This window comes from Nycticebus coucang, chromosome 18 (assembly GCF_027406575.1).
Source record: "Nycticebus coucang isolate mNycCou1 chromosome 18, mNycCou1.pri, whole genome shotgun sequence".
NCBI lineage: Eukaryota > Metazoa > Chordata > Mammalia > Primates > Lorisidae > Nycticebus > Nycticebus coucang.
Window position 1 is genome coordinate 54,079,658 of NC_069797.1, and position 26,548 is coordinate 54,106,205.

The 26,548-nt window shown below is 39.5% G+C and overlaps 1 protein-coding gene across 2 annotated transcripts in view; it reads right to left on the reverse strand.

The window, feature by feature from the left end:
* The window catches only part of NPEPPS (aminopeptidase puromycin sensitive), a 135,749-nt gene that overhangs the window by 36,194 nt on the left and 73,007 nt on the right, over window positions 1-26,548 (reverse strand). For both annotated transcript variants that reach the window (XM_053568482.1, XM_053568481.1), the window contains 9 exons: window positions 20,965-21,086; window positions 15,130-15,237; window positions 12,600-12,800; window positions 12,053-12,149; window positions 11,907-11,940; window positions 10,642-10,756; window positions 6,129-6,293; window positions 5,218-5,322; window positions 4,441-4,501 (listed from right to left, as the gene is read on the reverse strand). In XM_053568482.1, coding sequence (XP_053424457.1) covers window positions 4,441-4,501; window positions 5,218-5,322; window positions 6,129-6,293; window positions 10,642-10,756; window positions 11,907-11,940; window positions 12,053-12,149; window positions 12,600-12,800; window positions 15,130-15,237; window positions 20,965-21,086 — 1,008 coding nt within the window. The remainder of the gene's footprint in view (window positions 1-4,440; window positions 4,502-5,217; window positions 5,323-6,128; window positions 6,294-10,641; window positions 10,757-11,906; window positions 11,941-12,052; window positions 12,150-12,599; window positions 12,801-15,129; window positions 15,238-20,964; window positions 21,087-26,548) is intronic.

Below are 26,548 nucleotides of genomic sequence, written 5' to 3' on the forward strand. Positions count from 1 at the left end.
TAAAAATAAATTAAAACATTTTTAAAATAGAAAAAAATCTTATAGAACAAGGATAAAAAGAAAGAAAATAGGCTGGATATGGTGGTTCACACCAGAAATTCTAGAGTTTGAGAGGCTGAGGTAGAAGAATCACTTGAGGGTTAGAGTTTGAGACCAACCAGAGCAACATAATGAGACCCTATCTCTACAAAATAAACAGAAAAAAACCGATCAGGTGTGCTGGCACACACCTGTAGTTCCAGCTACTAGAGAAGCGTAGGCAGGAAGATTGCTTAAGCCCAGGAGTTTGAAGTTGCAGTAAGCTATAATAATATCACTGCACTCTAGCCAGGGTGACAGAGTGAAACTCTGTCTCCAAGAAAAAAAAAAGAAAGAAAAAAAGGGCTGGGCCTGGTGGCTCACACGTGTAATCCTAGCACTCTGAGAGCCCAAGGCAGGTGGATCCTTTGAGCTCATGAGAAGAGTGAGACCCCTACCTCTATTTAAATTAGAAAAACTAGCCAGGCGTTGTGGCAGGCACCTATAGTCCCAGCTACTCGGGAGGCTGAGGTGGGAGGATCACTTGAACCCAGGAGTTTGAGGTTGCTGTGAGCTATAATGATGCCAGTACAAAGAAACAAAGAAAAATAAGAAAGAAAATATTTTTGTATAGTTTTACAATATGTTTAATGTATTTGTATTAATAAGCTAAGGGTTAAGAATCAAACTTAAAAAAATTAAAAATTCATAAAGTAAAAAAGTTAAAGTAGGGCAGTGCCTATGGCTCAGTGAGTAGGGCGCCAGCCCCACACACTGAGGGTGGCGGGTTCAAACACGGCCCCTGGCCAAACTGCAACAAAAAAAATAGCCAGGCGTAGGGCGGCACCTGTGGCTCAGTCCGTAAGGTGCCGGCCCCATATACCGAGGGTAGCGGGTTCAAACCCAGCCCTGGCCAAACTGCAACCAAAAAATAGCCGGGCGTTGTGGCGGGCGCCTGTAGTCCCAGCTACTCAGGAGGCTGAGGCAAAAGAATCGCTTAAGCCCAGGAGTTGGAGGTTGCTGTGAGCTGTGTGAGGCCACGGCACTCTACTGAGGGCTATAAAGTGAGACTCTGTCTCTACAAAAAAAAAAAAAAAAAACCGCGGCCTGTGGGCCACATAAAAAAAAAAATTAAAAAAAAAAAAAATAGCCAGGCGTTGTGGCAGGCGCCTGTAGGCCCAGCTACTTGGGAGACTGAGGCAAGAGAATCCCTAAGCCCAAGAGCTGGAGGTTGCTGTGAATTGTGACATCACAGCACTCTACACAGGGTGACAAAGTGAGACTGTCACTTAAAAAAAAAAGTTAAAGTAAGCTAAGGTTAACTTATTATTTTTCTGAGACAGTCTCATTACATCTCCCTTGGTAGAGTGCCATGGCATCACAGCTCACAGCAACCTCCAACTCTTGGGCTTAAGAGATTCTCTTGCCTCGGTCTCCCAAGTAGCTAGGACTTCAGGCACCTGCCACAATGCCCAGCTATTTTTGTTGGGCAGGCCCAGGCTGGATTCCAACCTGCCAGCTCTGGTGTATATGGCTGGCGCCCTAACTGCTGAGCTACAGGTGCTAAGCCAGGTTAACTTATTAAAGAGAAAATACTTCTATAAATTTTGTATAGACTAAGAGTACAGCATTTATAAAACATACCGTAGTGTACAGTAATATCTGAGGCCTTCACATTCATTTACCACTACTCACTGACTCACTCAGAGCAACTTTCAGTCCTACAAGGTCTATTCATGGTAAGTGCTCTCTATAGATGTAGCTTTTTTTTTGGTCTTTTATGCAGTATTGTTACAGTACCTTTTTTACATTTAGATAACCAAACACTTATCATTGTGTTACAATGTCTATAGCATTCACTATAGTAATATGCTGTAAAGGTTTGTAGCCTAGAAACAATAGGTTATACCATATGGCCAAGGTATGTAGAAGGTTATTCTATTTAGGTTTATGTAAATACATTCTATGAAATTTGCCCCATGACAGAATCACCTAAAAACACAATGTACACCTGCCATTAAGCATCACATGACTGTATTCACTTTATAAAAATAATTCCAGTTTAGTATTAAGAGATGAAACTGGGGAGATCGAGGTAAGTTGAGAAGTAGCAAATTAGTAGACAACTGCTAAGTTCCAGCAGAGAGATGATGCAGATGTTAATTAAGGGAAGGGCAGTGAGGATAAACAGAACTTCTATGAGAGGATACAGACCATGGATGGTAACAAAAATATATTTGAAATGCCAATTGTCTTTCATAAATTAAAAAAAAAGTGAAAAAAAAAGTATCAAATGGTAGGCCTTGCTATTCGGTGTGGCACATAAACTAGTGTATTCGATTCACTCAGGAGCAAAGGAGCATTCCAAGCAGACAGAATAAATGATCTTTATACAAAGAGGAAAGGAATGCAGATCTTCAGGCCCCAGCCCAGCCCCTACTGATAAACATTTTAAAAGATCCCTGATGCCCGCATAATATAAATACAATATGGTTTAAAAGTACAAGATTCTTTCTTCACATATTTTTACAGATATATATGCAAAATAATAATAAAACTTGGAAGAGTATATTTTTTCCTAGCTTTGCTTTAAGGAACAGACCTGCCTCTGCATTTTACAGATGAAGATGGAAATTTACAATGGGGAGTAGTGATAGTCAAGATTACATAATGGCCTGAACAAAGAAATGCCCTACAAAGACCATAAATACTGGAAGAACAACCTATGGTTAGGCCTCTCTGAACCTTTATCATTCTACTACAAATACTAATGATATTATCACAAACCTTCTTGGGGTTTTTGGTGGTGGTGGTAGTTTTTGTTTTGAGACAAACTCTTGCTCTGTTGCCCAGGCTAGAGTGCTGACCTCAGCCTAGCTTGCAGCAATCTCAAACTCCTGGGCTCAAGAAGTCTTCCTGCCTCGGCCTCCTGAGTAGCCAGGACCACAGAGGTATGCCACTGTGCCCAGATTTTTAGTAGAGACAGGACCTGGCTTTGCTCCAGCTGTTCTTGAATTCCTGAGTTGAAGCAACCCTCCCATCTCAGCCTCTCAGAATGTTAGGATTACGGAGGTGAGCTACCATGCTCAGCCAAATCTTGTATTTTGTTTTTTTTTGGAGACAGAGTCTCACTTTGTGGCCCCTGGAAGAGTGCTTTGGCGTCATAGCTTACAGCAACCTCAAACTCTTAGGCTCAAGCAATCCTCTAGTCTCAGCCTCCTGAATAGCTGGGACTATAGGCACCTGCCAGAAAGCCAGGCTATTTTTTAGAAATGAGGTCTCACTCTGGCTCAGATTGGTCCTGAACCTGTGAATTTAGGCAATCCATCCACCTCCGCCTCCCAGAGTGCTAGGATTACAGGTGTGAGCTACTAAACCCAGCCTATCTTCTTATTTTTTAAAACTAGTTTTGTTCACTAATGAACTCAAAACTCTGACTCTGGCTCTTTTACATATTCAAGCAAATCTACCACTTTTATTCTTTTTTTTTTCTTTTTTTTGAGACAGAGTCTCAAGCTATTGCCCTGGGTAGAATGCTGTGGCTTCACAGCTCACAGTAACCTTAAGCGATTCTCTTGCCTCAGTCTCCCAAGTAGCTGGGACTACAGGCACCCACCACAATGCCTGGCTATTTATTTTTTTTTTTTTTGGTTGCAGTTGTCATTGTTGTTTAGCTGGCCTAGGCCGGGTTTGAACCTGTCAGCCTGGGTATATGTGGCCGACGCCCTACCCACTGAGCTATGGGCACCACCACTTTTATTCTTTCCTCTGACTCCAATATACATAAATTATAGGTCATCATATACTAAAAATCTTAAGACTCTACTTCATTGATGCTCTGTAGTTCCACAGTTCACTCAAAAAAACAAACAAAAAAAACAAACAAACAGTTAATTTGCAGCTGTTTTAATGGCCAATGAGCAACGTAAGAAAACAAAACCAACTAATCAAAAAGAGTCAAGCTCTAGAAAGGTAAATGAACTCTTCAGACTCTTTAAAGTGGGAAAATATTAAATTACAGAAAGCAGAATATTGAAAGATGACTAAAGGGATAATGGGCCATGATACATATTGATCCAATACAGTTTGAGTATCTTTAATTAAAAATGCATGGTTCAAATTTTGGACTTTCTGTGGATTTTAAAATGTCTGCATTATACTTACTGCTTAAACCCCCTTAATCCAAAAATCCAAAATGCTCCAATGAGCATCATGTCAGTATTCAAAATGTTCCAGATTTTGGAGCATTTTGAATTTTCCATTTTCAGATTAAGGATATTCAACCTATACATAGCTTCAAACAAGTCTACTTTACTTCCTTTACATGGAAAGTTCAGCATTTACAACAAAAAGCAGATGTCCTAACATGGATAGAGTGACAACATTTTCTCTCCATTTCTATCTCACACTCTTAAAGATTACCTGTGGCAGCATTCTTCTGTTGGAACTTGGTTAAATACATGTTCATTCCTTTCTTAAAGTCCTGAGAAAATAAGGAGAAATTTTTTAAAATCCAGGAGAGTCAGATCTCAGAATTTGTATCTTAGTACTCAAAAACAAATTTACTCAAATATCAGATATGCTGAAAAACACATCTCTCTCTGATACCTACTGCCTTTTATTCAAGAATACATACTCTTTGCCTTTTACTTTTGTTTTTAAGTTTTATACCATCCTCCCACAGGCACCTGACACAATTTATCCCCAAATATACTTGTACATCTAAGACACCAAGCGGTCAATAGTCAATTAAAAAGACTTCAGCCATGAAGGCTATATTAAACAGTTTGATGAGAATATTTCAGATTGTATATGAAACCAGCACATTGTAACCCTTGATTGCACTAATGTACACAGCTATGATTTAATAATAATAAAAAAAAAGAACTTCAGTTCCCATTCTTTTTTGTCATTAAAAGGAATAAAGAAAAAAACAGAAATACTACTGAATACATGTCTATTTTTGAAAAAAAAAAAAAGCAAAACAGGTAAAATTAATTTTAATACTGTCTTTTATTCAATCTAATATACCCACAATATTTTAGTATGTAATCAATAAAAAAATTAGTGAAAAAAAGGAATAAAAATAAGCCAAAAATTATCTAGAAATATAATCCAAATAAAATCATTTACACTTTTTCATGCAAAACTCTGATTTCACCATAAAAGAATGGAAGGTTTTTTAAAATTACTTTTTACCTTATCCCCAATGTAGTCATGTAGCATTCGGATGACAGATGCACCTTTGCTATACGATATAGCATCAAATATCTCATCAACCTCAGATGGATGGCCCACACTGACCTGGCAGACAGTGTGATTCAGGGTTATGACAGGAAGCAGATACCCTGGAATACTGAATTACATAAAAAGCTTTCTAGGAAAACCCTTCTAACTTATACTTCTCTGCCTTTAACTCACTCATAATACATACTAAAGATCCTCAAAAGAATGTAATTGTTAATCCTAACAAAGTGGAATATATAACATGATCCCTGTATCTCTCAGAGCTTGGGTTCTAGTCTTGAATTTGTCCTGCTAGGAGGCAAGTCACCATCTCTTTTATTCTTCAGAGAATTGGAGGGAGGTGAGGAAGGAATGGAGAGATGAAAAATATTTGATATCCTGCACTAGTAGTAATGACTTACAATTATATGGGACCCTAGCTAAATATGTCAAAGTAGGATTATAACTACTCTATAGTTTTTTGGACCCAAAATTTATACACATAAACAGAGGTAAGAATAAGCTAAACCAAGAGAATTCAGATATGTGCAAAAACAGGTCATGACAATAATAAAATATGTGCAGAATTTTCCTTGAAACTAACAATGGAACCACAGTGTTACCCAACAGAAAGGGATTCTTCCATACTATTTCAGTAAAAACATATTTAATGAATACTTACAGGTACACAGCACCTGCCTCTACAAAGACCAATTTTTTTACAGCCTACCTTAAAAAGAAATGTTAATTAGAACTAAGCCTTGTTAGCATTTCGATACTGGAAAGATAACTATAAAAACAAGTAAAATCATCTATGCAATTTTCTCCTCTTTTCAGAGTCCTAAGTATCTGTCATGGGCCAACGGTTGGAAAGTAAGGCTCACTTCAATAGGATGGCTGTTATCTAAGGCGTCAAGCTCTTGGGCACGGGTATAATCAGCAGAAACAAACTGAGTCCAGATATCATATTCTGGGAAGCAGTGGTCTACACATAGATATTCAATCCAGGATGCGAAACCTTCATTTAACCAAAGATGAGTCCACCATTCCTAAAAACAAAAGATGGAAAGAAACATAAAGAAAACAAAACAATCATCATTCTGCTAATTTTAAAAACTCACATGTACCTTCTACTATACTCTAAAATTTATAATTTAATGAACTAAAATTCAATACAAAATGTTTAATATTTAGTAAAGAATTCACATTTCTAAAAGAAAGAGAAGTCTAAAAGAGATGTCAAGAAAGTCCAACTTGGGCAGCACCTGTGGCTCAGTGAGTAGGGCGTCGGCCCCATATGCCGAGGGTGGCGGGTTCAAACCCAGCCCCCGCCAAACTGCAACAAAAATAAAATAGCCGGGCGTTGTGGCGGGCGCCTGGAGTCCCAGCTACTCGGGAGGCTGAGGCAAGAGAATAGCATAAGCCCAAGAGTTAAGAGGTTGCTGTGAGCCATGTGACGCCACGGCACTCTACCCGAGGGCGGTACAGTGAGACTCTGTCTCTACAAAAAAAAAAAAAAAAGAAAGAAAGAAAGTCCAACTGGCCATATCGGAATTATGCCTGGGGGACATTTTCAAAACATTGCTACGTGACTTTTTACTACCAAAGGTAGAAAAGGACAGGGCATGGTGGCTTATCCCTGTAATACCAACACTTCAGGAGGCTGAGGCAAGAGAACCGATTGAGGTCAGGAGTTTGAGACCAACTCAGGCAACATGTCAAGACACACTCCCCTACAAACATTTTAAAAACAGGCATGGTGGCACATGCCCGTAGTCCTAGCTACTCAGGAGGCTGAGGTGGGAGGACTGCTTGAGCCTGAGAGTTCAAGACTGCAGTCAGCTCTGACTGTGTAACTGTACTCTGCTTGGGCAACAGAGAAAGATCCCATCTCTTTCAAAAAAAAAAAAAAAAGGGCAGCGCCTGTGGCTCAGTGAGTAGAACGCTGGTTCCATATACTGAGGGTGGCGGGTTTGAATCTGGCCTCCACCAAACTGCAACAAAAATATAAATAAATAAAATAAATAGCCAGGAGTTGTGGTGGGCGCCTATAGTTCCAGCTACTCGGGAGGCCAAGGCAAAAGAATCGGTTATGCCCAAGAGCTGCAGGTTGCTGTGAGCTGTGACACCACAGCACTCTACCGAGGTGATACTGTGTCTCTAAAAAAACAAGTTGGAAAAAAAGGGAGGAAAATAAGCCTGTATATGGAACAGAAAAGAGAACAGATAAAAATGGGCAAAAACACAGGTAAAAAGTATCATCACATAAAATTTAGTTTAGTAATAGATTTCTCTTAAAAACAGACAAACAAAAAACAAAACCACAGGCACAGTGGCTCATGCCTGTAATCCTAGCACTCTGGGAGGCCTAGGCAGGTAGATTGCTTGAGCTCACAAGTTCAAGATCAGCCTGAGCCAGAGTGAGACCTTGTCTCTAAAAAATAGCCAGGCATTGTGGTGGACACCTGTAGTCCCAGGTACTTGGGAGGTTAAGGCAAGAGAATCACTTCAATCCAAGAGTTTGAGGTTGCTGTGAGCCACAGCACTCTACCAAGGGCAACAAAGTAAGACTGTCTCAAAAAAAAAAAAAAAAAAAAAAAAAAACTCTAGCCGGGCGTTGTGGCGGGCGCTTGTAGTCCCAGCTACTCGGGAGGCTGAGGCAAGAGAATTGCGTGGGCCCAGGAGCTGGAGGTTGCTATGAGCCATGTGATGCCACGGCACTCTACCCGAGGGCAGTACAGTGAGACTCTGTCTCTACAAAAAAAAAAAAAAAAAAACTCAATCTAAAAGTTAATTAAATCTATTAGTAAAAGAAGAAAATATATGAATCAAGATAGAAGACAAAGAACTAAGTCAATGGTGAAAAACAAAAGGGTATTTGGAAATTCGGGAAAAAGGTAAAATATTTTTCATTATTAAATGATAAGTAGCTATTTGTCTAAGTGTTTTGTGCTATTTAACCAGTATCCTCCACTAAAATAAGCTGGTACAAAGCTAAAGTTATTCTCTAATCTATCTCTAAACCCTTGGAATTTCAGTTTATGTGTGTGAAACAATCAACATGCAATAACTAGAATAGTTAGATAAATCCAGTAAAAAGTTGTTTAAAAGCAATGAGAATGCCCACTAAAATTTATTGTTGGTAGTTTCAAAATAAAAATAAAGTCCTCTCAAAACCGAACCTAAAAATTATTTTGGCAGGAAGTAGAAATTTGCTAAATTAGGAGAAAAGATCATTTGTTCATATATTTGAATAAAGATACTAACACACATATAATTTCACATTAAATTACATTGCAAACTTTTTTTCAACCTATAAAATTTTAAACACCCAGCTTCAAAGCAAGTATCTTCCAGAGCTACTTTTTTCTTTCTTTTTGGAGACAGTCTCAGTACTGTGGCATCAGTCTAGCTTACAACAACCTCAAACTCCTGGGATCAATTGATTCTCCTGCCTCAGCCTCCCAAGTAGCTGGGACTACAGGCTCCCTCGACAGTGCCCAGCTAATTTTTTCTATTTTTAGTACAGAAGATGTCTGGCTCTTGCTTAGGATGGTACCAAATTCCTGAGCTCAAGAGATCTTCCTGCCTTGGCCTCCCAGAATGCTAGGATTATAGGTGTGAGCCACTGAGCCTGGCCAAGAGCTTTCTTGAGAAACTCTCTTCAGATGTGTAATAGCTGCTGTTATGTCTTACTTTCTTGCTTATTTCTCTGACATATGTACTCAACCAATATCCAGTCAGGTTCTGCTCTTTGGCAGCCAAAAATGCTGTCAGGGAATGTGGTTGGCTCCAGAATCTCTTTTTCTTTCACTGCAGAGGTACTTCTAGTCCACTTATTAAACCCTGTGCTCCTAAGTTCTAACATAGTTGGCTTTCTTGGATAGTATTTATTTTAGAGTAAGAATGAAAGGTAAGTACTAAAAGACAGAGATAATTTATTGTAAACAGTGTAAGGATTCAGTGGAATAATTGAAACTTTATACACCTTTACCCTGCAGTTTCCTTCTTTCTTCCCTCCCTCCTTATTTTTTCTATTTTTTTTTTTGAGACAAAGTCTCACTCTGTTGCCTAGGCTAGGGTGCCCTGGCATTGGCTTAGCTCACTGCAACCTCAAATTCCTGGGTTCAAGCAATCCTCTTTCCTCAGCCCTCCAAGTAGCTGGGATTACAGGTTCCCACCACCACAATGCCCAGCTAGTTTTTCTATCTTAAGTAGAAATGAGATCTCACTCACACTCAGGCTGGTCTCGAACTCCTGAACTCAAGTGATCCTCCCACCTTGGCCTCCCAGAGTGCTTAGACTACAGATGTGAGCCACCTCACCTGGCCTATTTTGCAGTTTTTTTATATTTATTTCACCAAATTTCAATTTAGTCATTTAGGCAATGAAAAAACTAACGCCTATAAACATTTCTATCTAATTAAAGGTAAGTTTGTTATTTACCATGTTACTTTCAGCTAGTGAATTATATAATAAATATAACTTACAAAATTATAGTTAGCCTGGAATTTCACTGCATAATTTTATTTTTTTAAAGACAAAGTCTCACTCTGTCCCCCAGGCAGTGGCACAATCATGGGTCACTGCAACTTCAAACTCCTGCACTCAAGTGATACTCCCACCTCAGCCTCCTGAGTAGCTGGGACTACAGGCACGCACCACCATGCTCAGCTAGTTTCTTTTTTTTAACTGTAGAGAAGAAGGTCTTGCTATGTTGCTTAGGCTGGTCTCGAACTCCTGGCCTCAAGTGATCCTCCCACCTTGGCCTCCCAAAGTGCTGAAATTACAGGTGTAAGTCACCATGCTTGGCCTCATTCATTTTTACCTAAGAGAAATCTTTCTCATCCAAATTAGCATCTTGACTTCCCCCATTTGCAGGCAAATTCTAGAATAGTTTCAGAAGTGTTTTGTGTTGAATATGGACTATCCATATGCTCTTGTTCAACACAGATTCTGACAAATGCTTTTCAAAGTGCACTTTTTTTGAGACAGAGTTTCACTTTGTTGCCCTCAGTAGAGTGCTATGGCTTCAGATCTCACAGTAACCTCAAACTCTTTGGCTTAAGTGAGTCTCTTGCCTCAGCCTCCCAAGTAGCTGGGACTACAGGCACCTGCCACAATGCCTGGCAATTTTTTTGTTGCAGTTGTCATTGTTGTTTTTAGCTGGTCCGGGGCTCAGCTCGACCTCGCCAGCCTTGGTGTATGTGGCTAGCACTGTAAGCACTGTGCTATAGGCACCAAGTCCAAAGTGTACTTTTTAAAATAAATTTTTCAATTATTACTCAATTATTTTTTTGGCACAATGTTGCAGCCAAACCTGAAATACTATGTAGCCAGAATAATGTGCAGTAGGATGATGACAAATATATTTGAGCACTTAAAAATATTAAATACCATAGTAACAAGATTTCCAAACCATTGATGGGCGAGTTCATGTCCCACAACCAGAGCAACCCACTGGCGTGATGACGAACAGGAGTTTTTTGGATCAATAAGCAATGCAGTCTCCCTGTATTAAAAAAAAAAAAAGTTATTTATTTATTTATTTAGAGACAAAGTCTCACTTTGTCACCCTCAGTAGAGTGCCGTAATGTCATAGCTCACAGCAACCTCAAACTCTTGGCTCAAGTGATTCTATTGCCTCAGCCTCCTGAGTAGCTGGCATTACAGTTGCCCACCACAACACCCAGCTATTTTTCGAGGCAGGGTCTCACTCTTGCTCAGGTTGGTCTCCAACCTATGAGCTCAGGCAATCCACCAACCTTGGCCCCCCAAGGTGCTAGGATTACAGACTCACGTGAGCCACCACACCCAGCCATATTTTTTTTCAAATAATGAAAGTACTACAGTAAAAGCAGGAAGGCGTAAGTGGGGGAGATTCATATAGTAAATGAGATGGCAAAGTTAGGCTATAGAAATATCAAGAAAACATTCCCCAGCATATATAGGATAAAAAAGAGTTCCAGGAAGATTAAAGACTACTCCAACAGAATTCATACAACAGAAGATCAAGATGTGACACAAGTTTAATTATCATTTTGTTGATAGGACAGCTGTCTGAAATTTTGGAAAATCTTCGTATAAGGGGTTAGGGATTATTGTGCCAGACAGAAAGAAGACAGCCCTTCCATAATGAGGGCAGTGGTGAGGGAAGATGCATTCCACAGTTCCCAAAACAACACTGAGCAAGCTGTCTAAAACTTAGCTCATCTGAAAAGGCAATTCAAAGTAGAAGGCAAAAATTTGTTTACAGACTCTGCTTTTAAAAATTATACAACCCACATGTTTGTACTGTGGTGACAGATGTGTAAAAACTTGGCCAGAAGATATGAAATCAGGGAAGGTTCTTCAAGCTGGATAAATAACTATGAAACTACTAGGAGGAAGGAAAGGCATTGAAATGAGAAACTCAGCCAAGAACATATCTAAAAATGCTACTAATACCAGATGCTCACTTTAAAATCTCACACCCTCAGATAGTAGCACCAGGGGCAGGGAGGGATCCATCTACATTCTTGAAATGTGCACAGGAAGCAAGAGAAAGTAGAAAAATTTACACCAGATTATAAAGCAGAAGCTCTTCAACTGTGATTAGGTATGAAACCCTTATGAAATCAATGAATGAAAAGATAAGGCAGGGTAATGCATCATTAACATACCTGTAAGTAACAAGGCCCCAGTTCTCCATGGCACCTTCATAAAATAAATATAAACATTTATTGATATGCACACATACATCTTCTTCAAAATCATAAAATTCAAAAAAAGTTATTACAATTCAGCAATAAAATGAAATTTACTTTACCAGCTGCAAAGTCTGCAATAGCAATGAGATCAATTTTAGGTAGAGGATAAGGAACATTGAAGTAGTCCTTATAAAAAGGCAAGGTTTTAGCAGCAACCTATAAAAGTATAAACAAAAGAACCATCTAATAAATATTTTATTGTAATTCATACTGAAATCCACAAAGGAATCCTGTTGCAAGCCAAAGTATCTCAAATTACTAGAAACAAAACTTGGGGAGCCCTACCTCCTAAGATTGCCTTAGCTCTAAGCTTTGTAAATATGACCAAACTTTAAACCACTTATAACTTGCTATAAAAACCATAATGACATATTTCCCCACCCATTCCCTAGATAAGTAAATTCTTATATTTTCTTAATCATCATCTTGTAAAATGTTAAATGCAACACCAAGGTTGGTTTTTCCAAAATTCTATTAAAAATAAAAACAAAGTAGCATAACTTTCAGATTAAATTATATATAACTGTACTAATAATTGATCAGAAATGTAAATTCCCCAACCTGGAGTTATGGACTGTTGGAACAATCCTCTTCAAGTACATTTACCTCTAACGCAAATTTTCCTTGCTCTGCTTTGCCAACAGGGGTGTAAACACGGACACACACACCATCTTTTGACCTTGTTTCTACAAAGTCATATTCACCCACAACAAAGGCCACCAGATATGTAGACATAACAGGTGTGCGAGCAAACTTCACTTCCACTAAATTTTCATCATCTGGGTATGGTTTCCGGTCAATTACATTCTTTAAAAAATCAAAGAAAGAAAGGAAATTTAAATAGGTTGATATTAATACCTCAGAGTAAACACTAGCCAAAAACCATAGGTTTATTTCTCTATCCCAATTCACTCAATGCTTTTACACTGTCAAGATCTTTCTTCTTAAGAAGAAAAGTAATCTGAAAAAAAAAAAAGAAGAAGAAAAGTAATCCGGCTTGGCACTCGTAGCACAGGGGTTACCATGCCAGCTACCTACACCAAGGCTGGCAGGTTCAAACCTGGCCGGGGCCAGCTAGACAACAATGATAACTGCAACAGCAACAAAAAAATATCTGGGCATTGTGGCGGACGCCTGTAGTCTACTTGGGAGGCTGAGGCAAGAGAATAGCTGAAGCCAAAGACTTAGAGGTTGCTGTGAGCTGTGACACCACAGCGCTCTGTCAAGGTCAACATAGTGAGACTCTGTTTCAAAAAAGAAGAAGAATTACACCTGTAATTCCAGTACTCTGGGAGGCTGAGGCAGGTGGACTGCCTGAGTTCACAAATTGGAGACCAGCCAGAACTAAAGGGAGACCCTGTCTCTAAAAATAGCCAGGTATTGTGGTAGGTGTCCATAGTCCCAGCTACTTGGGAGGGTGAGATAAGAGAATTGCTTGAGCCCAAGAGTTTAAGGTTGCTGTGAGCTATGACTCCATAGCACTCTACCGAGGGCAACATAGTGAGACTCTATCTTAAAAAAAAGAAAGAAAAGAAAGAAAGAAAGAAAGAGGAAGCACTAATACTAAGAAGTAGGGGGCTAAACAATTAAAACTACCAAGGACTTATAAGAGAGAAAAAAGGAATCCAGTTTTCTTGAATACTTATTATATGACAGGGACTAGGATGTTTTTAAGCACCTCAATACTTTCCAATTGACATAAGTATAGGAAAAAACAATTAAAAATAAAAAGTGGGGCTCGGCGCCTGTAGCTCAGCGGCTACAGCACCAGCCACATACACCAGAACTGACAGGTTCAAACCCGACCCAGGCCTGCCAAACAACAATGACTACTACAACCAAAAAATAGCCGGGCATTGTGGCAGGTGCCTGTGGTCTCAGCTACTCGGGAGGCTGAGGCAGAAGAATTGCTTGAGCTCAGGAGTGTCAGGTTGCTATGAGCTGTGATGCCACAGCACTCTGCCCAGGGCGAGATGGTGAGACTCAGTCTCGAAAAAACAAAAAATAAATAAATAAAATAAAAAGTAAAATGTGCGCTCTCCCATTTCATAGAGTATAAATTTCTAGATCTAGAGCATTTTCTGCACCAAGGCTGGCTCTATGCAAATCTGTGAAGAAATTTCCACTTTACCTTTAGAATCCCTAATTTCCCTTTGGTGTTCTCCCTCTTTTTCCTATTCAGGCCGTCAGTTTCCTCAAGCTCTCGCTATTCTTTCTCCCAAGGAAGACTTATTCAAGAACAGACCTGATAAATTCATTCATATTAAAATGCAAATGAATATTTCACTAATATATTAGCCTCTTCTCTAGGAATATTTGAGAAGAGAACAATATTTTGCTCATGGAATTCTTTCTACCAATAAGTAGATAAAAGCTAGTTATTCTGATGTGCAATAGGCTTTTCTAAGTTTCCCAGAATGTAACCACTCTTTCTCTATGTCTTAACCACTTAACTTCAAGTGGTGAATGTTTACTCTATTTATGAATGAGATCAATGGCATTACTGAAAAGAGCATATTCCAAAAATACAATTCGCCAAAAATCTAAATAAACTTCTTTCTGTAAGGTTATCTTTTGACAGTCAAAACCAGCCCAGTGCCCATAGCTCAGTGGTTAAGGTGCTGGCCACATGTACCGGGGCTAGTGGGTTCAATCCCAGCCTGTGCCTGCTGAACAATGACAACTACAACAACAACAACAACAAAAGTAGCCAGGCAATGTGGTGGGCGCCTGTAGTCCCAGCTACTTGGGAGGCTGAGGCAAGAGAATCGCTTAAGCCCAGGAGTTGGAGGTTGTTGTGAGCTATGACACCATGGCACTCTACCAAGGGCAACATAGTGGGACTCTGTCTCAAAAAAAAAAAAAAAAAAAAAGTCAAAACCTTTTTCTCTTCAGGTAATACAACTTGTCATTTATTTATATTCCCTAATTAAAATTAGATGATAGATATTTAGGAAGGAATTCCTTCCATGAGGAGGAAAATCCTCCAAAAATCATGTAATTAAAAGACTTACTGAAAATAAAGAGAAATAATATTTATGTTCTTATTATATACATATGTTATCCTATCTAATCAGCAAACTAAATGCGCTCGAACTCATTAAAAATTTAAATTGATTTATAAATTCATACATACCATGTTTGATAAAGCTACTCTGTCTTTAGGAACAACCAATGAGATATCAAAAGTTGCTTTGATGGCCGGTTCATCCCAGCAAGGAAAAGCCCTCCGGGCATCAGTAGCCTTAAGAAAAGAATATGAGATATAAATACCACGGAATTAACTTAACAGGCTATTTCATGAAGCAACTGCCATTTTTATCATTGATTCGCTCATTCAAGTATTTACTTTCTATTCAGTGCTGGGTAACAAGCTTGGCACTGAGTACAAGGAAAAAAATTGCTGAGTACATACCAGCAATTATCCAGGAAATAGGTTTGTTATGGATCTGAACAATATTTATAGTAATTTACAATTATACTTTTGTTTTTAATAAAACATTCTAACATTTAAAATTTCATGCAGATAGCTTCTTCAAAAATATCATTGCAACACAGAGTATAAAACAGTCAACAATATGCTATAAGGATTCAGAATTGGGAAAATATGATAGGTTGCCTCCCTGGTTTTTATTTTAAAAATAAAACTATTTTTGGGTGGCGCTGTGGCTCAAGGAGTAGGGTGCCGGTCCCATATGCTGGAGGTGGCAGGTTCAAACCCAGCCCTGGCCAAAAAAAAAAAAAAAAAACACACACAAAAAAAAAAATAAATAAAACTATTTTCAATCTTTGATGTGTTTTGTTCTTTATCTGGAATGGCAGCAATGGGAATAAAGACAGATGCTTTATCAGTTCAAAACAGTTCATTCATGGCTCAGTGCCTGTGGCTCAAGCGGCTAAGGCGCCAGCCACATACACCTGAGCTGGTGGGTTTAAATCCAGCCCGGGCCTGCCAAACAACAATGATGGCTGCCACCAAAAAGAAAAAAAAAATAGCCAGGCGTTGTGGCAGGTGCCTATAGTCCCAGCTACTTGGAAGGCCGAGGCAGGACATTCGCTTGAGCTGTGATGCCACAGCACTCTACCCAGGGCGACAGCTTGAGGCTCTGTCTCAAGAAAAACAAAAACAAAAGATAGTTCATTCATTTAATGGCATTTCCATACACTACACCTAAAAGTGTGACCACCTGACCTACTTACAGAGATCATCCTTTCACTAAAAGTTAAAGAGCAAATTTATTAAAGTAAAATAAAATTGAGTGGTTCTCTAAGACATCAGTTATAAAAGAAACTTTAGCAAACAGAAGAAATCATACAACGGAACTCATAACAAGATTTTATATTATAAAAAGAAATAACAAAATACATAGAGGTAGATTAAGCATATACTTCTGAAAAAGATTATTTTTTTTTTTTTGGAGATTGTTTTACTATGTGGCCCTCGATAGAGTGTCATGGCATCACAGCTCACAGCAATCTCAAACTCCTGGGTTTAAGCAATTTTCTTGCCAGCCTCCTGAGTAGCTGATGCCCACCACAACACCTGGCTATTTTTTGGTTGCAGTTGTCATTGTTTAGCAGGCCTGGGCCAGGGTCGAACCCACTAGCCTTGGTGTATGTGGCTGGTGCCCTACTCACTGAGCTATGGGCGCAGAGCCTGAAAAAGATTTTTTTAAAAGGAAAAAAAAGTTAGAGGGCTGACTGAATTCTCAAAAAAAGTTTAATAAATCAAGAATCTTGGCGGCACCCATAGCTCAGTGGGTAGGGCGCCAGCCACACACACTGAGGCTGGTGGATCGAACCCGGCCAGAGGCCAGCTAAAAACAATAATAGCTGCAACAACAACAAAATAGCAGGGCACTGGGGCAGGCGCCTGTACTCCCAGATACTTGGGAGTCTGAGGCAAGAGAATCGTTAAGCCCAAGAGTTTGAGGTTGCTGTGAGCTGTAACGCCATAGCACTCTATCCAGGGCACTCTATCCAAGGTGATAGTTTGAGACTCTGTCTCAAAAAAAAAAAAAAAAAGAGAATCCTACTATCAATGAATAAATAAAGAAGGCATTTGAAAAGAAAGTATAAGAGGGCAGCGCCTGTGGCTCAAAGGTAGGGCGCTGGCCTCATATGCCGGAGATGGTGGGTTCAAACCCAGCCCTGGCCAAAAACTGCAAAAAAAAAAAAAAAAGAAAAGAAAGTATAAGGAAAGAAATCATAGCACAGAGACATTTATTTATTTTTATTTTTTTTGAGATATAGCTCACAGCAACCTCAAACTCTTAGGCTCAAGCAATTCTCTTAGCTCAGCCTCCAGAGTAGCTGGGTCACAGGTGCCTGCCACAATGCCTGACTATTTTTAGAGACTGGGTCTTGCTCTGGCTCAAGCTGGTCTTGAATCTGTGAACTCAGGGCAATCTACCTGCCTCGGCCTCCAGTACTAGAGTACTAGGCCTAGAATCCTCGGCCTAGAGTACTAGGATTACAGGTGTCAGCCACCGCTCCCAGCCTGCACAGAAACATTCAAATATAAGCAGCAGTAGAGAAATTAATTCATACTGGAGGAAATTAAATGAACAACATGAATGAGATTTAAGAGCTGGGTACAGTGCTTTACCCCTAAAATCCCAGCACTTTTAAAGGCCAAGGTCAGAGGCCAAGAGTTTAAGACTAGCCTGACAACACCATGAGACCCTATCTCTATAAAAAATAAAAAAAAAAGCTGCTCCTGTAGTCCCAGCTACTTAGGAGGCTGAGGCAGCAGGATTCTTAGAGCCTGGGACCTCAAGCCTACAGTGAGCTGTGTTTGCACCACTGTACTCTAACTTGGGTGACAGAGTGAGACCCTGTCTCTAAAAAGAGAAGAGAAAAAAAAACCACAAAGATTTATTATAAAAACATTCTAAACATTCTAAACATTTATTATCTAAAACATTCTAAGGATAATGTGATAAAAGCAATCAAAGACACATTTCAGAAATAGCTAGTAGAGCTAAAGCTATTATTAACTGATGTTCTTAAAGATGCAATCAGAACAGATATAATGAAGATGTAATACAGGAAACTTTTGCCATATGGAAGAAAGCTCTCAATTTGAAAATCAATGAGGTTCATCAAGTACTAGGCACAATCAATAAAAAGGGGTGAAACATTTTCCATTTTCAGTGTCAAGAAATAATTAAACAAACAAGCAGAAAGAAAACAAGGCTATGAAAAAAAATCTTACCTACAAAAAGAGAAGAAATATTTTAGTTGGTGACTCCTTTTCTTGACAAAATGAGATGTGTAAGACTTATAACACATTATATACTTTTTTTTTTTTTTTTTTTGCAGTTTTTGGCCAGGGCTGGGTTTGAACCCACATACCTCCGGCATATGGGGTTGGCGCCCTACCCTTTGAGCCACAGGCGCTGCCCTATATTCTTAAAGTAAAAACTTATAAGCCAATTGAACTAATCGTTATGGTTGAACAAGTTGGGCTTATTACTCCTTGCTGCTAGAGAAAACTCAACATCATAAGGAACCATGGGGTGTCTCAGTAAGAATAAAACAAAGAACCAAATTGGAATTTGGAATTCCAAAACAAAGAATCCAATTTGGAATTTGGCTGGGTGATTATAGGGCAGATCTTAAGAAGCAAGGATTCACTCTAGATTGAGATTGGGTGCTGTCAGAAATTCTATGAAGCAATTCTCTGAGTAGGTATCTGAATAAATCTTATCTATAAAGAGGCCTATGGGCGGCGCCTGTTGCTCAAAGGAGTAGCGTGCTGGCCCCGTTTGCTGGAGGTAGCGGGTTCAAACCCAGCCCCGGCCAAAACTGACAAAAAAAAAAAAGAGGCCTAATTAGAGCAAGTCTAAAATTATATTTAATAATAAGTAAAGAAGCAATAGTCAATCATTTAATGGAGATATGGAAATCTTTAGTATTTTGTGGTTAACACAGTGGTCTTGTTTTATCTATGCTTAGGCAAAATTATTAAGTACCCTTGTTTTGTCCTGCTTTATCTTGTTCTCAGAGAAATCTTGTCGGAGGTTGGTATTTTATGATAATGTTTATGTCCAATAGGAGAATAACACGGGCCAGTTGTGTCAGGACACCTTTAGGATATCAGGAGTTGCTCTTTTCCCTTTTTATTTTTTCCATCAAGGAATCTACATACCTAGTAAAACTGGTCATGTATAAACACAAATGAAAGATTTTCAGGTATGCAAAGCTGAAGAGTTATACTACCCGCATGCCTCTCTAAAAAATTAGAGAAATACACCATTGAACCATTCTAGGATGAAGTATTCAAAAGGGATAGATAGAGATAGGTACTAGAGTCCTTCAAACATAGAAGTTAGCCTAAATAGCTGTGGCAAATGTTATTTTAAAACAGAAGGCAGATAGAAAGAAAAGATAAAATTTACCATAAATTGGAATTCAAAAATTCGGATTATGCCAAATAAACAATATTAGGGATATAGATAGAAACATAGGAATGAATATCATTATTTTATTAGACATATTGAAATTTACAGAAATATTTATTTAAAACTTATAAGTACCACTAGCAATTAAAAAAACATATAACTTACAAATACTTGATAAATAAAAATCAAAGCACAAATACTACAGTAAGATAAACAAGGGAAATGTCAAAGCAGCAAAAGAATGTTAAAAAATAATAATGCTGTAGGAAATGCCAAAGGTATCAAATAGTAATAGGATGATTTTAATTAAGAAAAGCAAACAGTATAAAAGCAATTTAGGTAATGAAATTTTGTCACACATATGTTCAGAGAGTGCCAAAAAATGTATACACATTTTTTTTTTTTTTTTGTAGAGACAGAGTCTCACTTTATGGCCCTCGGTAGAGTGCCGTGGCCTCACACAGCTCACAGCAACCTCCAACTCCTGGGCTTCAGCGATTCTCTTGCCTCAGCCTCCCAAGTAGCTGGGACTACAGGCGCCCGCTACAACACCTGGCTATTTTTTGGTTGCAGTTTGGCCGGGGCGGGTTTGAACCCGTCACCCTCGGTATATGGGGCCGGCGCCCTACCGACTAAGCCACAGGCGCCGCCCAAATGTATACACATTTTAAGAAAGGAAAAAACTGTATTAAAATTATAATCTCCATATATACTCATAAGAAAAATACAAGTCACATTGAGTATTTCTTGTAATTGTATAACATTAGGAATTAATTTGTTTTGGGGTGTTTTTTTTTTTTTTTTTTTGATACAGAGCCTCAAGCTGTTGTCCTGGGTAGAATGCTGTGGCATCACAGCTCACAGCAACCTCCAACTCCTAGGCTTAAGCAATTGTCTTGCCTCAGCCTCCCAAGTAGCTGTGACTACAGGTGCCCACCACAACACTCAGCCATTTTTTGGTTGTAGTGTCATTGTTGTTTGGCAGGCCCGGGCTGGATTCGAACCCGCCAGCTCTGGTGTATGTGGCTGGCACCTTAGCCACTTGAGCTACAGGCGCCGAGCCAATAGTTTCTTTCCTTTCTTAAAAATGTGTATACATGGGCGGCGCCTGTGGCTCAGTGAGTAGGGCGCCAGCCCCATATGCCGAGGGTGGCGGGTTCAAACCCAGCCCCGGCCAAACTGCAACAAAAAAATAGCCAGGCGTTGTGGCGGGCGCCTGTAGTCCCAGCTACTTGGGAGGCTGAGGCAAGAGAATCGCGTAAGCCCAAGAGTTAGAGGTTGCTGTGAGCTGTGTGACGCCACGGCACTCTACCGAGGGCGGTACAGTGAGACTCTGTCTCTACAAAAAAAAAAAAAAAAAATGTGTATACATGTTTTTCACACCTGCTATCTATATGTAACCCTTTATTCCCTTAAGTCCGTGGAGATAATGGCTGAATATAAAATACAAATTCTAAAACTGCATATGTAAATATAGCATCTAACCTCAAATAATCACCCAAATAATAAAGCTTTGCCAAAATGCCTAATTGAAGAATCATAATATTTTAGAGACTAACCCATACCTCAAACTGTGTTACAGCAGCATAGCGGACTTCTCCAGAGGGCGTAGTATATTTACTTCTATAGAAACCTTTCATTTTGTCATTCAGCTCTCCAACAAAATCTATCTTTAAGGTTCCTGTACCTGTAATTGAAGATAAATAAAAACTACACTTTTATGGATGGAAATGGTAAGTGCAATCAGTTATCAAAAATATGTCCTCAAGACACTATTCAGTTAGCTATTTACATTGTTCAAATCATTCCTTCCTTTCTCAGATAGTCCTCCTGGCACTGTAAAGAATATAGCATACACCAAAGTAAATGACAGACTAATCCTAAAATAATTCTTTTTTTTTTTTTAGATAGAGTCTCACTATGTTGTCCTTGGTAGAGTGCCGTAGCATCACAGCTCATAGCAACCTCAAACTCTTGGGCTTAAGCAATTGTCTTGCCTCAGCCTTCCAAGTAGCTGGGACTACAAGTACCTGCCACAACACCTGGCTATTTTTTGGTGGTAGTTGTCATTGTTGTTTGGCAGGCCCGGGCTGGGTTCAAACCCAACAGCTCCGGTGTATGTGGCTGGCGCCCAGGCCACTGAGCCACAGGCACCAAGCCCCTAAAATAATTCTTAAAGTCATGTTTATGGTGACCACTTAGAAAGTTCTTTAAGTTGGCGGTGCCTGTGGCTCAGTGAGTAGGGCGCCGGCCCCGTATGCCGAGGGTAAATACATATAACCCAGCCCCGGCCAAACTGCAACAAAAAAATAGCCGGGCGTTGTGGCGGGCGCCTTGTAGTCCCAGCTGCTCGGGAGGCTGAGGCAAGAGAATCGCGTACCAAGAGTTAGAGGTTGCTGTGAGCCGTGTGACGCCATGGCACTCTACCAGAGGGCGGTACAGTGAGACTCTGTCTCTACAAAAAGAAAGTTCTTTAAGTTTATTAACTTGGTCTCAAATTACCAATACATGAAAATAAGAACAGGAATAAACATTTGTTGTTAAATGCCTAATGTGCTATTGTGCAGGTTGCTTTTAAAATATTTATAGCTATTTATAAATTTGTCCCCATTTTTTCAGGTGAGAAAACTGAGGCTGAAAAGCTGAAAAAACTTGCCCAAGGTCATACAATTAGTAAGTAGCAAGAATGGGATAAAATGTCAATCTGGAATTCATACTCTGCCGATTACACCACATGTATCAGTTCTTTTAGAAAAATTTGTGCACAGGAAGAGAAATGTGGCCAGTTACTCTCATTATCAAGACAAGAAACTATATGTTCAATCCAAATGAAACATTGACTATATATTTTTGTAAGGAACTATATAGGAAAGAACAATGATTTAATTAGCAAAAGGACATTAAAAAAACTTCTTTTTTTCCCCTTTGGAGACAGGGTCTCGCTCAGTGGGGCTATACTGCAGTGGTGCAGTCATAGCTTATGGTAACCTCAAACTCCTGTGCTCAAGTGGTCCTCCTGCCTCAGCCTCCAAAGTAGCTGAGACTATAGGCATGTGCCACCATGCCTGGCTAATTTTTCTAGATTTTTGTAGAAAGGGGATCTTGCTCTTGTCCAGGCTAGTCTTGAACTCCTGGCTTCAAGCAATCCTCCCACCTCGGTCTCCCAAAGTGCTAGGATTACAGGTGTGAGCCACCACACCCGGCTCATAAAAAACGAACTCTTAAAGTTATCTCAGTAATTTGAAATCTGATAGTGAAGAAATACATATAACCAATAATTATTAAATGCAAAAAAGAGTGCAACCTAGTATTGTTATATAAGAGTAAAATTGATTTAGACAAAATTTGAGGGTTTTTTTTTATGTGAGGTTTTGTGACTATATATACTTTCATTTTAAGACAGAAAAAATAATTATAATTACTATCCAGTAGTCATCTCCTAAATTCAGATGCATGGCAGAATAATAATCCCATTCTACATCTTCCAAATCAACTGATGAAAAAACACATTGAGATGGGGCAGTGCTTGTAGCTCAGTGGGTAAGGCGCCGGCCCCATATAAGGAGGGTGGTGGGTTCGAACCTGGCCCTGGCCAAACTGCAACAAAATATAGATGGGCACTGTGGCGGGTGCCTGTAGTCCCAGCTACTCGGGAGGCCGTGAGGAAAAAGACTCGCCTAACCCCAGGAGTTGGGGGTTTCTGTGAGCTGTAACGCCATGGGCACTCTACCAGGGCGACAAAGTGAGACTCTGTCTCAAAAAACAAAACAAAACAAAACAGGGAGGTGCTAGCTTTGTACTTAATCCTTTCAAAGTGCCTACTTAACCATAAGATTTCAAGCATGAGAGTCTAATAAATCAAAGATACGGCATGTATATGACTGTAAAGGAATTAGCCAATTATACCAAACTTTTTTTTTTTTTGAGACAGAGTCTCACTATGTCGCCCTTGGTAGGATGCCATGGCGTCACAGCTCACAGTAACCCCAAACTCTTGGGCTCAAGCAATTCTCTTTTTTTTTTTTTTTTTTTTTCTTTTTGTAGAGACAGAGTCTCACTTTTTATGGCCCTCGGTAGAGTGCCGTGGCGTCACACGGCTCACAGCAACCTCCAACTCCTGGGCTTAAGCGATTCTCTTGCCTCAGCCTCCCGAGTAGCTGGGACTACAGGCGCCCACCACAACGCCCGGCTATTTTTTTGGTTGCAGTTTGGCCGGGGCCGGGTTTGAACCCGCCACCCTCGGTATATGGGGCCGGCGCCTTACCGACTGAGCCACAGGCGCCGCCCTGGGCTCAAGCAATTCTCTTGCCTCAGCCTCCCAAGTAGCTGGGTACAGGCGCCCACCACAACACCCAGCTATTTCTTGTAACAGTTTGTTGGTTAGCTGGCCTGGGCTGGGTTCGGGCTGGGTTTGAACCTGCCAACTGTGTATGTGGCCGGTACAGTCTGTGCTATGGGTGCCAAGCCAATATCAAACTTTTATTTTTTTTTATTTTTTTTTTTTTTGGCTGGGGCTGGGTTTGAACCCGCCACCTCTGGCATATGGGACCGGCGCCCTACTCCTTGAGCCACAGGTGCTGCCCCCATATCAAACTTTTATATCCTAATATTTTAAATTGTCATTTTGAAATGCTGTGCACAAATGACATTTGACATTCTTCAAAATGTTCTCTCTCGGCTAGGTGCCTGTGGCTCAAGCGGCTAAGGCGCCAGCCACGTACACCTGAGCTGGTGGGTTCAAATCCAGCCCGGCCCGCCAAACAACAATGACAGCTGCAACCAAAAAATAGCCGGGCGCTGTGGTGGGTGCCTGTAGTCCCAGCTACTTGGGAGGTGGAGGCAGGAGACTCACTTGAGCCCAGGAGTTGGAGGTTGCTGTGAGCTGTGATGCCATAGTACTCAGCCTAGGGCGACAGCTTGAGGCTCTGTCTCAAAAAAAAAAAAAAAAAATGTTGTCTTTCTCTTCTTTACTCTGACATATTATATTCCTTTGGATAATCTCAAGGTCACATTCTTATCTTATAAAATTGAATTTGAATTTTAAAAAGATCCAAACATCATGTGTCTAGACTGATTTTCTTACATGTCTCAAACTGGTTCCGAAAGTAGAAAATTTTAGACCTTGTAAAGGTCTAAAGAAAGTGCTACATTCTTAAAGTAATCATGCTGTGAAAAATCCCAACTCAACTGAAGCTCAATTGAATAGACATTTGAGATAGGTACTTTAAAAAATTAGACAGCTGTGAATATTTGCGGAGGACAGTGAACACTTTTTTCTTTGAAGAGAAAGATCAACTACTGGGATGATAAACATGAATACAGTAAGAGAATCAGCAAGAATTCTAAATGTTGATACTTAAGAATTAAATTATAAATGCCACAAAATTTAAAGAAAAAATATTTTAAAAGATGTTTTCTATTTTCTTTAGGAATTCACTGAATTTTTTTAAAAAACAGATGTAGTCACATTAACAAAGTTTGCAAGGAAAGATCAAATAGATTATAAAAATCCACTACCTTTAACAGAAACTGTTTGATGTAATTCTGTTACAATTCCACAAATGGAATTGGCCAGTCTATTTTCATTAAGCCAACTATTAAGATGTTTTTAAATATAATTCATATTTCATGGTAAATCTACTTTCAATTCTTCCTATTTGGAACAAAAATGGATTTAAAACTCATAACTAAATAAGAAAGGCTGCTTACACTTTTACTCGGTTTTAAATCTCCAAGGCCATCAAACCATAACAAGATATTGACAGTAACCACTTCCAAAAAGTGGCATACTAAATAACATACAAAGTATTTGGAAAGAGTTATTACCTGAAATTCAAACAAAACACAAGTTAAAGTTTTAAAAAGATCATTAATATTTAATTAATGTCACATTATGCTAATTTACAAAGTACTTATTATTAATATAGTAGAATTTTAGGGTAACGAGAAAAGGAACTTTTTAATAAATTTCACTTACTATCAAATTTCACACTACATTAATGTATTGATTGCCAAGTTGTCTAATTTTATACCTATTCAAATACATAATTTACACTGCTTCCTCAAATTATATACCTTATTTCAATATCCAACACGTCAAATATTTATCTGTTTGGAGTTGTAAACCTTTTAAAACATATTATTAAGCTCATTTATAAATTAAACAACTGAAAAATTATTAAAAAACCTTAAGTGTTTAACATCTAGTTGGGTATAATAATTACAAATCTGAGTAAATTTTGAAATACTTTATTTGTAAGAAATTTAGGCCAAGAAAAAAAAAAAAGAAAGAAAGAAAGAAATTGAGGCCAGATGCAGTGGCTCCCACCTACAATCCCAGCACTTTGAGAGGTTGAAGATGGAGGATCGCTTCCGGCCAGGAGTTTGAGACCAGTGTAGGTAATACACTGAGATCCTGTCTCTACCAAAAATAATTTTTTTTTTTTTTTTTTTTTTTTGTAGAGACAGAGTTCCACTTTATTGCCCTCGGTAGAGTGCTGTGGCATCACACGGCTCACAGCAACCTCCAACTCCTGGGCTTCAGCGATTCTCTTGCCTCAGCCTCCCGAGTAGCTGGGACTACAGGCACCCGCCACAACACCCGGCTATTTTTGGTTGCAGTTTGGCGGGGGCTGGGTTTGAACCCGCCACCCTCGGTATATGGGGCTGGCGCCCTACCGACTGAGCCACAGGCGCCGCCCTACCAAAAATAATTTTTAAAAATTAGCCAGGTGTGATGGTGTACACCTATAGTCCTAGCTACTTGAGGGGTTGAGGTAGGATGATCACTTGAACCCAGGAGTTTGAGGCTGCAATGAGTTATGATCATGCCACTCTACTCCAGCCTGGGTGACAGAACAAGACTCTTTAAAAAAAAAAAAAAAAAAAGGCGCAGTGCCTGTGGCTCAGTGAGTAGGGTGCTGGCCCCATATACTGAGGGTGGCAGGTTCAAACCCAGTCCTGGCCCGAAACTGCAAAATAAATAAATAAATAAATAATAAAATAAAGTTTAATATGATTTAAAAAAAAAAAGGCTTGGCACCTGTAGCACAGTGATTACGGTGCCAGCCACATACATCCAGGCTGGTGGCCTACTAAACAATAATGATAACTGGAACAAAAAAATAGTCAAGAGTTGTAGCAGGCACC